The sequence below is a fragment of the Acanthochromis polyacanthus genome, chromosome 19 (genome assembly GCF_021347895.1).
Source record: "Acanthochromis polyacanthus isolate Apoly-LR-REF ecotype Palm Island chromosome 19, KAUST_Apoly_ChrSc, whole genome shotgun sequence".
NCBI classification, from domain to species: domain Eukaryota; kingdom Metazoa; phylum Chordata; class Actinopteri; family Pomacentridae; genus Acanthochromis; species Acanthochromis polyacanthus.
In genome coordinates this window covers 28,906,753-28,921,833 of record NC_067131.1, presented here as the reverse complement: position 1 = coordinate 28,921,833, position 15,081 = coordinate 28,906,753, and the positions used below count along the sequence as shown (strand labels likewise).

The window sequence follows — 15,081 nt, the reverse complement described above, 5'->3', positions numbered from 1 at the left end:
TCAAGGGCGTCAGTTTGTTTTTAAAGGTGGGGGGGTGGAGACCACAGCCATTGTCAGATGGAAATGCACACCCTGGGTGGTGTGCTGGGTATTCGGGAACACCGGGGATATCCCCGGTGGGCCGCTTTATTGTTGGGCCCCTCCAGTCATAAAATATTAATAATAATAATAATAATAATAATAATAATAATGTTTTAAATCATGGGTCTCAAACTCGCGGGCCAACTGCGGCCCGTGGGACGATATTTTGTGGCCCTCTACTTAAAATCAAACTTTAGCATTGTTGCGGCATGCCTGCTTTTCTCATATGCTTCTGTGTCGTTGGTAAGACAGCACTTTGAGAAAATGTCGAAGAACGGCGGCAAAATGCTACAAGCTGGGCTCGAACTCACAACCACCATACCAAAGGCGGAGGCTCAACCTGTTGAGCTATCAGTACATGCAGATAAAGAGGTCTGTGGGCCGCTATAGTACTAATTCTCCCCGGCCGAAATTTTGCCCCTGCATGCCTCTGGAGCTTCCACTTGGCACGGGTGCAAATTTAGCATCTGCACGTTTTTTTAACCTCACGAAGGTGTACTTCATGTCTGTGGAACTCTCGGCCGAGTGCGGATGGTGCGTTCAGGAGCGTCGGAATTTTCCAAACTGCTGAAAATAACTGGGTTTACAACGGCTTACATATGAAGAATTTGAATGTGTTGGAGACAAAATGACCCCTGACAAAAAGTGGGGGGGACACATCCCCACCACCCCCCCTAAACTGACGCCTATGAGTGGAGTCATTTAGTTCACTTGAAGACAACATATTGATTTATTTAAACTACTTTGTATAACCATGACCTGGATGAATGAGAACCTACACAGACAACATATTGATTTTTATTTCTGCAACCAATCAATTGATTGAGACGCTAACAAACTTTCTGTACTAAAAACCTCCTAGCTGAGTTTCTTTATCTTCCATCTCCTCATTAGCTCTGGTAGTTTGTGTAACATCAGTGTGTCTTTGTGTTTCCACCTGTCTGTTCTTTGTGTTTCTTCTTCTTCTCCTGTGAGACGTGAACTCTGTGATCATTTGCTTCTGTTTCCTGCGTTTTGTTTTCTACTTTCTTGGTTGCCTGGTTACACATGCAGGTATCCATGTAGTGGGAAGACACGAGCGTTTAACTCTGTGTGATCCGAGGAGGATCTTTTTATTGTTCTGGTTCTGTCATCAAACACATCTGTCCAGCTGTTCCTGTAGTCAGATTCACTTCAGATTTTATTTTGTATTCTGACAAATTAATATTTAACAAACTCTTGGTTTGTTGGAGCTGTAGGAACTAAAAGTGGCCATGATGCTGATTAACATTTATTGATTCATGGTGATGTTTGTTTTTTGTGCTGCAGCTTAAAGAAAGTTTCCAAAGAGCGGCCGACTTACACAGAACTCATGGTGAGAGTTTCCTTATTGCTGTTAGAATCCTGACATACAAACAGAAGAATCACCTGCAATGCTGTAAATCAGACACTAGAGGGCAGAATAAGACAAACCTTCGCCTTCACATCTGAGGAGACGAGCAAATACACTTCAGTATTAACATCAGCAGAGGATTAATAAATGAACCAACTGTACAGAAACTAAAGGGACAAGTGTTGATGTTTGTTGTTGCAAAATCAATCAAACAGGCACTGCTGTCAGGTGCAAAACAACCACAAAGAGATTAAAACAAAGCAGAAAGAGACTAAAGTGACCAAAAGAGAGGCAAAGTGACCACTGTGAGGTGAAAAATGAACACAAACACACAACACAAACCAATGCAAAGAGATGTAACAGTAACTACAAATAAACCCATAATGACCCGAAAAAGATGCAAATTGCCTGAAAAAAGATACAGAACACCACAAAATATGAAAAATGACCAGAAAATGAAACATTACCACTAAAAGATACTAAATGAACACAAAGAAATGCAAAACTAATGCAAGGAGGCACAAAGCGATGGTTACGAGGTGCAAAATGGCGACAAAAGACACACTGTAACTGCAAAAGATGCAAAATGATCACAAATAAATGCAAAACTAAAGCACAAGAGACCAAAAAGATGTGGTCAAGGTACAAAATGACCACAAAAAGATGCAAAATTATTTATTTTGCAAACATTGAAAGAAATCTGAAATCAACACATTTCCACAGCTGTTACCAATAATGGAATACAGTTAAACCTCCACTTATTATAGATATGTCACCATGCTGAATGTATCTCCAACAACTCCTCCTCTGTTCACTGTTTTTGAACCACGCTGAGTTTTCTGAATTGATCCAGTATGTCGTCTCCTTTCTGCTGCAGTTCATCGTAAAACTCCCTGAATTTTTGTCTTGAAAGTGTCACTCACAGCTGACTCAGTCATGGCTTCAAATTTGCACAAATGGACTAAGAATTTTTATTTTTTGCAGAATCTGTTCAGAGCAAACAATTTATTTTTGGGAAATTTTTGACTGTGATTAAATCAACAAGTCCTCAAATTCATACAACCGCATCGGTCGTTTGCACCGTGCACCGGAATACGACCTATGCGGTCGTATGAACGTTAGCGCCCCTACGGGGAAAACGAACGCATTACGGGATTTAATTCGCGAAATGGCTTTTCCGTCGCAAAACGGCTTTTTTCTCACTTTCCCAACATGTTTTTAGGGTTATGGTTAAGGTTAGGGTTAGGGATAGGGACAGGGATAGTGTTAGATAAAAGTTTGTTCATGATGACGTTTCACCTGTGACTCCAGAGTGTCGATATTTACTCAACTGCCAGAGGTCGCATACGTCAAAATCAGGCGTAAACTAACCGTGACGTCACCCGTTGGTTTCAACGCCGAGAAAATGAAGCCCGGATTTTGCTACTTCCTGGTCGCCATTTTGGATTTTTTGGAGCCAGTGATGTAAAAAGCGTCATCAAACAGACTGGACCGGAGAGCAATTCGGGGCAGGATTGGCTGAGGACTCTCTTATCCCGCCCACATTTTACCGCAGAGGCTTCTGTTGCTGTCTATCAAGTATAGCCACGCCCCTGGCTCCGCTAACTTTAACGATTTATTTAAAATTCAGTATTGATTTATTTTAAGATCGGCCACCTGATCTCTCATTTTGACCATGAAAACTAACGGGAAAAAAATCCTGAGCTGTAGAAAATCAGTCTATCAAATTTTATTTTTTCCAAAAATGAATTGGGGTCTATGGAGAAAAAGCTTTTTGGAGCCAACCCCAGCGAACGGCGTGATATTGCAAGTTTTTGACACTTCCGGGTTGGCTTCAATTCTGGAGCCAGATGCTACGTCCATTATATATACAGTCTATGGTCAAAACGTAACACTGGGTCATAATACGGGCGTGTACAGACGACCTATGTGGTCGTTTTTTGTTTGAGGACAGGCTGGATTAAATATCATGATTTTCAGGTTCATTTTTATTTAAGTGTCCTAACACATGTTTAGATTAAGCACTGCCTGACAGTTCAAAATCCAGTATTTCTGTCATTTTTTACAGTTTGTGGCTCTGATGAAAGCTGTAATTTGGTAGACAACAGGCTTTTCAAACCAATACATTTTTAACTACTTGTGTGATGATTTTGTCCCTTCTGAACGTATCAGGTTGAATGCATCTCCTCATTCTGTCAAAATTTGAGAAGTTTTGGTCAGAAATCCTTGGATTTTGTTGACTTCTTTGATTCTAACTCAGTTTTTTCACTCTGAAGTTGCACAAACACGTGCACAGGAGCTACAAGACAAAATTGTGATGCAGCTCTTTGAGCCACAAACACATTTCAAAATGATGTGTTCACAAGGTTTAGGATGCAGCATTTTTTCATAAAATTTAGTTTTTACAGTCTTATTGTGCCTCTGAAAGCGAGTCGGGTCCGATTCGTCTGATTCGACTCATGCATCTCCTTGTTCTGACTAAATTTGAGAAATTTTAGTCAGAAAATTATTTGAATTCGTTAATTTTCTCGAGTCTTTTTTCACGCCAGAGTTGGGAAAACATGCGCATTTTATTCATTCATGGATTTTGTGGATTCAAACTCAGTTTTTTCACACTGGAGTTGCAAAAATTCATGAATCACTTGGAGATAAATTGTGATGCAGCTCTGTGAACCACAAACATTTCAAAATCTTTTGTTCATTCGACTGCTCGGCTCAGGATGCAGCATTTTGTTATGAAATTTAGCTTTTGCAGTTTTATTGCGCCTCTGAGAGCGAGTCATCTCTTCGTTCTGACTAAATTTGAGAAGTTTTAGTCTGAAATTTAAGTGAATATATTGATTTACAAGGTTTAGGGTGCAGCATTATTGCTACTGTACGTGGACGACGGGCTCTTATTGGTTGCCGTCGGGTGGGTTTCCGGGGAGGGTTGCCGCGGCGACGGCGCTGGGACCCGTGGGAAATAAAGTTCTCAGTATATTTCCACGTCTCTTTAAGCCTCTGCTAAAGACTGATGACTGTTCACTTAGAGCTCAATGAATTTCTATAAATGTTTTAGATTGCTCAAACTGATTGTGTGCAATTGTAATGACGGAAATTCAATAAAAAAAGAGGAATTTTTGCACAATCCGCTCCACGTGTCGTCTGTTGGGTCTGAGTGTCTCATTGTGGATGATAGAGGGTGGAAAGAGTTCAACCACTAGAACTTTGTGTCTTTGTGAATTTGTTTCTGCACAAAAAAGTGGCAGAAATAACAAGTATGTAATGTTGAAGTATTTATTCATACTTGTACACACAGAATATCCTCTCTGGTCTCTCCACTCCTCTCAGACTCAGCAAAAGCTCAGATATATTTATCAGATGTATAAACATCTTCTATAATGCTCATATAAATTATCAGGTCACAATAGTCCTTTTATAAGGCTCATAAGGTCTTAGCAAATTCATAAACATCTGCAGAAGGGATCATAGGTATTTAACACTGAGGTGGCAAACTCTCCTCGTATGTCATCAACTCTCCTCCAGCCAATCACAGCCTCTATATATGCCTATTTAATATGAAGTCTATTGACAGACATAATACAGCCTGCTAGCCACAGCTGTAACCGTAGTTTCTGATCTGACATGTATTACTTAATAAGTTAGTAGAATGTGTAGTATCTGACCTGTGAGGCCAGACGTGTCGTTAGACGTGATCCTTATGACCTGAGACATGTGATGTTGACGTGTTGCTAAGCATGTGCTATATGTTAGAATGGACTGTATCTTCTTGCTGAAAGAACTTACTGTTGTATTAGATGGGAGTTCCTGTGTCTAGGGAATTATCCTATGGATTCCACAACAGGGTTTGTCAATGAGGCCTCTTGTTTTTTGGTCTTCTGATACAAATCACATGTTGTGACATGGTTCCACTTGTTTAAAACATATAAAAGTGACCTCCGTTTGCTGTTCGGTGACATTCATTTGGCCGGATTCTCCCAGACAGTCTCTCTGTCTGATCGATGCTGTTCTTCCTTATAATAAACTTATTATTAAGCAAGTCAGTGTCAATGGACGTTTCTTCTCCACCTACACGTCACGGACATCAGAGAAACTACAACAAATGCAATCTGTTTTGTCTATTGTAGTATCTGACCAGTAACCTGTGGGAAAACATACATTTACTCTTTCCCTATGTAAGCATGTGGTCTCTGTTTCTGTTTTGGTTTGGGAATGTTTAAAGTGGCTTCTGTGTCTGGGAGATCGTAAAGTGACGTGGGGCCTGTCATTGAATGTTATGTTAGGTTTCCATACATGGACTGATATCAGTGAGTACTGTCGTGGTTTCTCTCTCTGATGTCCGTGATGTGCAGGTGAAGGAGAAATGTCCACGACACTGACTTTCTTTAAAAGAAAGAACAGCATCAGTACAGACAGAAGCAGTCTGGAAGGAGCCGGCCAATTGATTCTTTGCCGACAATGACCAGCAATCAGGTTTTATAGGTTTTCAACATGTAGGGGGGGTTACAACAATGGTTCTTTATTGCCTACCATATGGGAAAGCAGGGAGCATCTTCAAACAACCCCCCTTCTCTACAGCAGCTGAAGAGCCCCTAAATCAACGTTTTAAACAGTAGAACCCTTATAAAAATTCCTCCAACAGGGTAACAGGCAAAAGAAATTCTATTCTACTAGCTTATTAAGTAATACATGTAACAGATCAGATACCACAGTGCCTTCTGTTATCCTAGAAGAGGAACTCTGTGTAACTCTGTGTTAAGCTCATATCCTTCACCAGAATGGTATAAAATGACCACTAGCCCATAATTCTGGGAGATGTTCGTATTGGCTGTGTACCTCCACAGGCAAACCAAAATGAGCCACACATTAATTACAAAAAGACACAAATAACAAAACGAAACATAAAATGAGCACAAAGAAACATAAATAATCAAAACAAAACACAAATTGACAACAAAGAGACACCAAACAACTGAAATAAAACAGAAAATGGCCAAAGTGAAGCTCAAAACAATCAAATGAAACAAAAAATGATCACAAAAGACATACACACGTGGACAAAATTGTTGGTACCCCTCAGTTAAAGAAGGAAAAACCCACAATTCTCACTGAAATCACTTGAAACTCACAAAAGTAACAATAAATAAAATTTATTGAAAATTAAATAATCAAAATCAGCCATCACTTTTGAATTGTTGATTAACATAATTATTTAAAAAAACAAACTAATGAAATAGGGCTGGACAAAAATGATGGTACCCATACTTAATATTTTGTTGCACAACCTTGTGAGGCAATCACTGCAATTAAACGATTTCTGTATTTGTCAATGAGCGTTCTGCAGCTGTCAACAGGTATTTTGGCCCACTCCTCATGAGCAAACAGCTCCAGTTGTCTCAGGTTTGATGGGTGTCTTCTCCAAATGGCATGTTTCAGCTCCTTCCACATATGTTCAATGGGATTCAGATCTGGGCTCATAGAAGGCCACTTTAGAATAGTCCAACGCTTTTCTCTCAGCCATTCTTGGGTGTTTTTGGCTGTGTGTTTTGGATCGTTGTCCTGTTGGAAGACCCATGACCTGCGACTGAGACCAAGCTTTCTGACACTAGGCAGCACATTTCTCTCCAGAATGCCTTGATAGTCTTCAGATTTCATCGTACCTTGCACACTTTCAAGACACCCTGTGCCAGATGCAGCAAAGCAGCCCCAAAACATTACTGAGCCTCCTCCATGTTTCACCGTAGGGACAGTGTTCTTTTCTTCGTATGCTTGGTTTTTGAGTCTATGAACATAGAGTTGATGTGCCTTACCAAAAAGCTCCAGTTTGGTCTCATCTGTCCAAAGGACATTCTCCCAGAAGCTTTGTGGCTTGTCAACATGCATTTTTGCAAATTCCAGTCTCGCTTTTTTATGAGTTTTTTTCAGCAGTGGTGTCCTCCTTGGTCGTCTCCCATGAAGTCCACTTTGGCTCAAACAACGACGAATGGTGCGATCTGACACTGATGTACCTTGGCCTTGGAGTTCACCTTTAATTTCTTTGGAGGTTGCTCTGGGCTCTTTGGATACAATTCCAACGATCCGTCTCTTCAATTTGTCATCAATTTTCCTCTTGCGGCCACGTCCAGGGAGGTTGGCTACTGTCCCGTGGGTCTTGAACTTCTGAATAATATGAGCCACTGTTGTCACAGGAACTTCAAGCTGTTTAGAGATGGTCTTATAGCCTTTACCTTTAAGATGTTTGTCTATAATTTTTTTTCGGATGTCCTGGGACAATTCTCTCCTTCGCTTTCTGTTGTCCATGTTCAGTGTGGTACACACCTTTTCACCAAACAGCAGGGTGACTACTTGTCTCCCTTTAAATAGGCAGACTGACTGATTATGAGTTTGGAAACACCTGTGATGTCAATTAAATGACACACCTGAGTTAATCATGTCACTCTGGTCAAATAGTTTTCAATCTTTTATAGAGGTACCATCATTTTTGTCCAGGCCTGTTTCATTAGTTTGTTTTTTTTAAATAATTATGTTAATCAACAATTCAAAAGTGATGGCTGTTTTTGATTATTTAATTTTCAATAAATTTTTATTTATTGTTACTTTTGTGAGTTTCAAGTGATTTCAGTGAGAATTGTGGGTTTTTCCTTCTTTAACTGAGGGGTACCAACTATTTTGTCCACGTGTGTAACAACTAAAAACAAGTGCCTAACGAGACACACAAATTGAAAAGGAGTACAGAGACAGATTATTTTTATTTATATCAGTCATAAAATGTTATAGCTTCAGTCTCATAAATAATGTAACAGTTTGTCTCCACTGTGCTGCATGTGAATTGAGAATGTTGTAGTTTCTCTGATGTCCGTGATGTGCAGGTGAAGGAGAAACGTCCGTGACACTGACTTTCTTTAAAAGCTTTTTATTAAAAGAAAGAACAGCATCAATGCAGACAGAAGATGCCTGGAAGGAGCCTGCCAATTGATTCCTCCCTGAACAATGGCCAGCGATCAGGTTTTATAGGTTTTCAACATCTATTATTTTATGTGCTGGTTTTGTGCTGCACGGGTTTGATTCACAGCAGGTGATGGAGGAAGAATTAGTCGTGCACGTGCCACAGTTAGGTTATTATTCACTCAGTCACTTCTTCTGCACACTTTAAGAACAAAACTTAGAAATCACAGAAAAAGACGATGGAAATTTGGCAGCTAACATGCCAGAATTATGTGGGAAAAAAAGCAGAAAATAACTGCAAGTATCTGTAAACTACTGCTGCTTTTAACCGAATTTTGCTGGATTTTGGTTGATTTTTTTCTGAATGTTCTTAAAGAAACATATTTTTTTAACATTTCTTTTTTTTCCACCAAAAAATGTTCAAAAATTTCCCCCAAAAAATTTGAAAATGTGGAAGTTTTCACTGTGGAAATATGTATATTTTTTCCACATTTTTAAACTTCAATTTGACCCACAGGACGACATGAGGGTTAAAACAAGACAATTTCAAGATTGTTTGACTTAACAAGATATTTAAGATGCGTTGTCTTAAAACAAGTCCCTCTATCTGCTGAAATGTCTCTTGTTAAGTGAATTTATCTTCAATCAAGTGGGATGAAATATATGGACTAAAAATAAGACAGAGAGACTTGGTAAGATTCAGAGTTTTTGCAGTGAAAGGGGGCCGGCCTTCCTCCTCCTCCTCCTCCTCCTCCTCCAGTGTTCAGGACTCATTGGCTCTGAGCTCAGCGGCATACAGGGCGTCCCGGAGGAGTGGACGGAGGACGGGGGTGGGGGAGCCGGAGGTGATCGGTGAAGAGACCCTGATGCTGGTGCAGAAGACGGTGAAGGAGAGCAGCTGGTGGGAGAGGAGGGGAGTCGACTGCAGCATCCTGGCAGCAGCGTTCGTCAGCCTGCCGCCCGGTGAGAGAAAGCTTCATTCAGTCACTTTTAGTCCGGTCGCTGTTAGAAAAGAAAAGAAGACAGAAAGTAGATCAATAATCATGTTTAGTGCAAATATTAGTCCATTCATTGATTAGTCAGAAACAGAAAAATGGATCAGCAGCTATTTTATTGCATCTGTTTTTTGTAGTTCTCCGTCTTCTAGTTGTTTTGTCACTTTGTGGTCATTTTTTTATGTTTATTCAAAGTGTTTTTTCATTAATTCATTGTTTGTTTGGGTCTCTTTGTGGTAATTGTGTGTCGTTTCATTAATTTGTGTCTCCTTTTAGTTGTTTAGTGTCTCTTCATAGTTATTTTTCCACATATTTATTGTGTTTTTGTGTCTATTTGCACTCATTTTGTGTCTTGCTGTGGTCATTGTCAGAGACTTCATTGTTTTGTGTCTCTTTGTGGTCGTTTCATGTCTTTTTGTGGTCATTTTGTGTCTGTGTAGTTGTTTTTTTTTTAGTAATGTGTCTTTGGGTTGTTTTGTGTCCCTTTGTAATTATTTTTTACATGTTGTGTTCTTTGTCTATTTACAATCATTTTGTTCTGTGTTGTTGTGTTTTTTTGGAGAATGGTGCATCTTTTGCAGTCATGTTGTGTGTCTTCATTGTTTTGTGTTTCTTTGCGGTCGCTCATGTCTTTCTGTGGTCATTCTGTGTAGTTGTTTTGTTGTCGTTCACAGCTTTTTGTATTCATACAGTGTGTTGTTGTTGTTGTGTCTCTTTGTGGTCATTCTGTGTCTCTTGTTGTTGTTTTTGTGTCTGTGTGGTTATTTTTATGCATTTATTGGTATTATGTGTCCCCAGCAGCCATAGAACATCAGAATACGAGTTGTGTGGTATCTGATCTGTTACATGTATTACTTAATAAGTTTGTAGAATAGAATTTCTTTTGCCTGTTTCAGTATCTGATGTGGCCTAGAATGGAAAGTGTTCTCCTGTTTACAGAGCCCTGTTGGAGGAGGTTTTATAAGGGTTCTTCTGTCCAAAACGCTGATTTAGGGACTCTTCAGCTGTTGTTGAGCTTGGGGGGTTGTTTGAAGATGCTCCCTGCTTTCCCATATAGTAGGCAATAAAGAACCATTTGTTGTAACCCCCCTACATGTTGAAAACCTATAAAACCTGATTGCTGGCCATGGTCCAGCGAGGAATCAAGTGGCCGGCTCCTTCCAGACTGCTTCTGTCTGTACTGATGCTGTTCAAATTGCAATTTGTCGTGGTTTCTCTCTCTGATGTCCGTGATGTGCAGGTGAAGGAGAAATGTCCATGACACTGACTTTCTTTAAAAGTATTTGTCTTTATTTGAAAGACAACTCATGTATAATGAGCACTGGAAATGTTCAATAATTTTGTTTTTAATCACCATATTATTATTAATTATTACTGATGTCTGTTCATTTTTTTAGTTACAGATAATATCTGGAAAAATCAAATCAAAATAGTACATTGTTCTTTACAATGTTTGTTTTTCTGCTTTTAAGTGAGATAAAAATGTGACTATTTTAGGGATATTTACATTAGATTTCATAGTTTTTAGTGACTAATTGAAGAACTTCTCAGCTGAACTGCTGGCTGTGTTTGTAAGTGCAACAAAAAACCTGATATTATATGATATATTTTTTAGACGGTCAACATGCTATTTTCTGTAATTTTACAGGATATAATCTGTAAGTTAAAAAATAATCTTTAAAATTTAATTTTTTAAATTTTTTTTCCACATTCAGTCCTTACTGTAAATAGCTGTTTTGCATATCAAAAGATATATGTACTATAAATAAATTTTGCTATTTTAAGTTCACTCAAAATAGTGTAATTTTATGATCAAACACTGTAACAAAATATTAAATTGTAGAATATGTGTTGTGTATGTGTTGATGTTTTTTTAAATTGTTTAGTAAAACATAAAACATGTTTGACACAGTAATGACACAAATCAGGTTAATTACCAGCAGCTTTTTGCTGCTTTTTCTCTTTATTATCTGTTAACACTCACTCAGGTGGTGCAGCTTTGCATTATTTTTGGCAGTTAGACCTCCGTTTCCTCACGCATAGGAGTGTCTTTGAGAAATAAAACCACAATAGTAAGTTATGATCAATCTGTGTACAGTAAAGGCAAGAATTTATCAGAATTATGTCTCTGCTCAGTGTAAACACAGTCTGCAGTTCAGCCGAGAAGTTCCTCAAATAATCCATTAAAAACTGTGAAATCTGCTGTAATCTGTAAAATAGTCATACTTTTAGCTGATTAAAATGCAGAAAAACTGTAATTGTAAAAGAACTATGTGCTAAAGGAGGTCCTCCGTTTACGACTTCCTCGACCTACGGCGTTTCATCGTTACGTCAGAACTGGTAACGTGGAACTAGTTGGTGAGCGGAGTTGATGAATATGTCATCATGCATTGCTGTAAGACGGCTTTATTTGCATTCTGCGGTTGTACACCACCTTGGATTGTGCGACATTCACGAACTTTTAGTCCTTAATTACGGCTAACAAGCATCAGTCAGACTCTTCTGATGCTTCAAAGAAAAGGAAAGCCGTCTCCATGGAAGTGAAATTAGATTTAATCAAAGCTTGGAACAGGGTGAAACACCAACGAACATTGGTCAAGTTGTAAAACCAGTGCAACATTTTCTGTAATCTTCTTGTAAAATGATTCAAACATGCAATAAAGTCGTTGGTATTCATGACTTTTCCGAAGAACTTGTCAATATCGTGATGCACGTAACGGGTTTTACATTTTCGCCGGAGTTCCGACTTGCGGCGAAAATTGACTTCTCAATCCGTAGAAACTATATTTTGATGCAAGTTGAGGACCCCCTGTAATCCATATTGTACCTGTGTTCCCTGCAGATGTGCAGTAGCTGGTGGTTAAAGAAGAGGTTCCCCATGAACAGAGCTCCAGTTTGGACCAGCAGGATCCAGAGTTCATCCCCATAAAGGAGGAACAGGAGGAACTGTGGACCAGTCAGGACAGAGAGCAGTTATTGGGGAAGAAGAGACTGATATCAGCAGGTTTTCATTCACTTCATTCCTGTGAAAAGTGACAACAATGAAGACAAAATCTCAGTCTTCACAGCTTCATCAGAGCCAAATGAAAGAAAACAGAGAGGAAAGGAACAGCTCAGCTAAACAGATGACAACAGACACTGATGGAGACGACTGTGGAGGACCAGAACCGACCAGGAACCCAGATTCAAAGACTCATTTTCAACCAAATACTGATGGAAAGTCTTCAGACTCATCTGAAACTGAAGTCAGTGATGATGAGGAAGATGAAGAGGAGGAGCAGGATGAGTGGCAGGAACCATTGTCAGATTCTGACCCTGAAACTGAAGACAGTGAAGATGATTGGAAGGAGACCAGAGGAGCTATGTCAGGTGGAAGTAATAATGTGAGTTGTAACACTAAGAAAAAATCCTTTAGCTGCTCTGAGTGTGATAAACAGTTTACCAATAAGCAGTCTCTTTCTAAACACAAGGCATGTCATTCAGGAAAAAGCTCTTCCAACTGTTCAGATAATGAGAAATGTTTTAGAGTGGAGCAAAGTGGGAACTTCAAGAAAAATGGACGGAAAGTAATTGCCTGTAAAGAATGTGGTAAAACATTTACACGTAGTTCTCATTTTAAAGTGCACCTGGCAGCTCACAGAGGAGAAAAACTATTTGGCTGCGATATTTGTTGTGCAAGATTTGCTTATCCAGTAACTCTGAAGAGACACATGATAGACCACACAGGAGAAAGACCGTTTGGCTGTGACGTTTGTGGTCAAAGATTTTTCCATCAAGTATTTCTTAAGACACACATGACCATTCACACAGGAGAGAAACCATTCGGTTGTGATACGTGCGGTCGAAAATTTAGACTTCAGGTTCATCTTATTTCACACATGAGAACCCACACGGGAGAGAAACCATTTGGTTGTGGTGATTGTGGCGCCAGATTTACTCGACAGGGAAATCTGAACAAACACATGACAATCCACTCAGGAGCAAAGCCATTTCATTGTGTTGATTGTGGTAAACGATTTAACCAAAAGGCGCATCTTATGAACCACAAGAAAGTTCACACAGAAAGAGAGAAACGGTTTCACACAAAAAGAAAGAAACCGTTTAAATGTGATGATTGCGGGAAAAAATTTACACAGCAACATCATATACAGCGTCACATGAAGACGAACCACAAAATAGAAACTGCATAGTTGCACGACTGAACGATTAATTATCGTATATCAGTAAGAACCACAGCTGTAACAATGCTTCAAAGCAGCTAACATGAGAAAAAGTCCACTGTAGTGACTCAACAACCTGCTCTACTCTACTCTACATCGTCCCTGTTGTTTAATTTACCTGCAGTACACTGGACCCAACATGAACCCTGCTGCAGTCTCTCAATAAAATGGGTCATATCAGTGGACTTGCAGTACCCCTGCTTGTGCTTATATGTAGTTTAAAGATGTATTTTTGGTTGTGGATGATGAGTAGCTGTTGTGACCGAAGCTAATGGGAATTCTAATAAATGAGAAATTAATTTTTTGTTATTGGTTAGGGTTGTTTAAAAGCCTGTAAACTATTCAGATAGCACTGTTTGTTGTTGAGGATGGAAGTGCAATCTAAAAAATGAATCAGTTCTGTTCAACCAATCAAAGAATCTGTTTTTATTAAACATACTGCACTGTTAATTAAAAACTCATTATAATGATTACAGTATTAAGTAAGATTTGGCCATACATCACAGGTTATAATATCGCATTGTTCCCTTATTTAGTTGTTATTCTGCCAGAGTCTCACTCTTGAAGCTGATTCTGGGATCTCATACTCTATGTATCTTGACACTCTTTTTGACCGGCCACAAACTTTTATATACATATTTTTGAATTAAATAATTCAGAACTGGGGTTGGGGCTGCAAAGTGGAGTAGTGGTTAGCACTTTGGCATTACAGCGAGAAGATCCCCGGTTCAAATCCCGGCCTGGGCCTAGGATCTTTCTGCATGAAGTTTGCATGTTCTCCCTATGCATGCGTGGGTTTTCTCCGGGTACTCCGGCTTCCTCCCACAGTCCAAAAACATGCTGAGGTTAACTGATTACTCTAAATTGCCCATAGGTATGAATGCGACAGTGATTGTTTGTCTCTATATGTAGCCCTGTGACAGACTGACAACCTGTCCAGGGTGTCCCCTGCCTTTGCACGAGTCAGCACCCCCGCGACGTAGTGAGGATAAAGCGGTGTATAGAGAATGGATGGAGAACTGGGGTGGCAGCCGGGCTGGCAAGGCATCATCAAGGAGTGTTAGTTGACACCCTATGGTACCACCGTAGATCTGCTCCATGCCACGAAAACACCTACAACTCCTCTGAAGGAGTTCCAAGCTTCAGCACCTGAGATGTTCGTACAGCTGTTGTCTGTTCATCACCAGTCAAAGCTTTACGGGAGACAAAGAGAAAGATTGAAAAAGATGATATTAAATCTGAATCAGAGTTCACCAGAAGACATGTGGAGAGACTGAAGTCAACTGGAAGAAGGTTCTTTGGCCTCAGAAGACCAACATTCAGTTTTTTTGGCCATCAGACTAGACACTATGTATGGCAGACACCAAACACTGCACATTGTCAAAAACTCACCATCGTCACTGTGAAGCATGGTGGTGGCAGCATCATGATGTGAAGCACGGTGGCGGCAGCATCATGATGTGAGGCA

At 39.7% G+C, this 15,081-nt stretch overlaps 1 protein-coding gene across 1 annotated transcript; it reads left to right on the top strand.

Annotated features, from left to right (window-relative positions):
• The first annotated feature begins 8,314 nt into the window (after positions 1 to 8,314).
• Positions 8,315 to 14,023, top strand: LOC127531202 (zinc finger protein 37-like). The gene is given in 5 exon segments (XM_051940006.1): positions 8,315 to 8,322; positions 9,159 to 9,361; positions 11,109 to 11,116; positions 12,247 to 12,423; positions 12,426 to 14,023. Coding segments are annotated over 5 exon segments (1,554 nt in total). The 3' UTR covers positions 13,584 to 14,023.
• Positions 14,024 to 15,081: the final 1,058 nt, after the last annotated feature.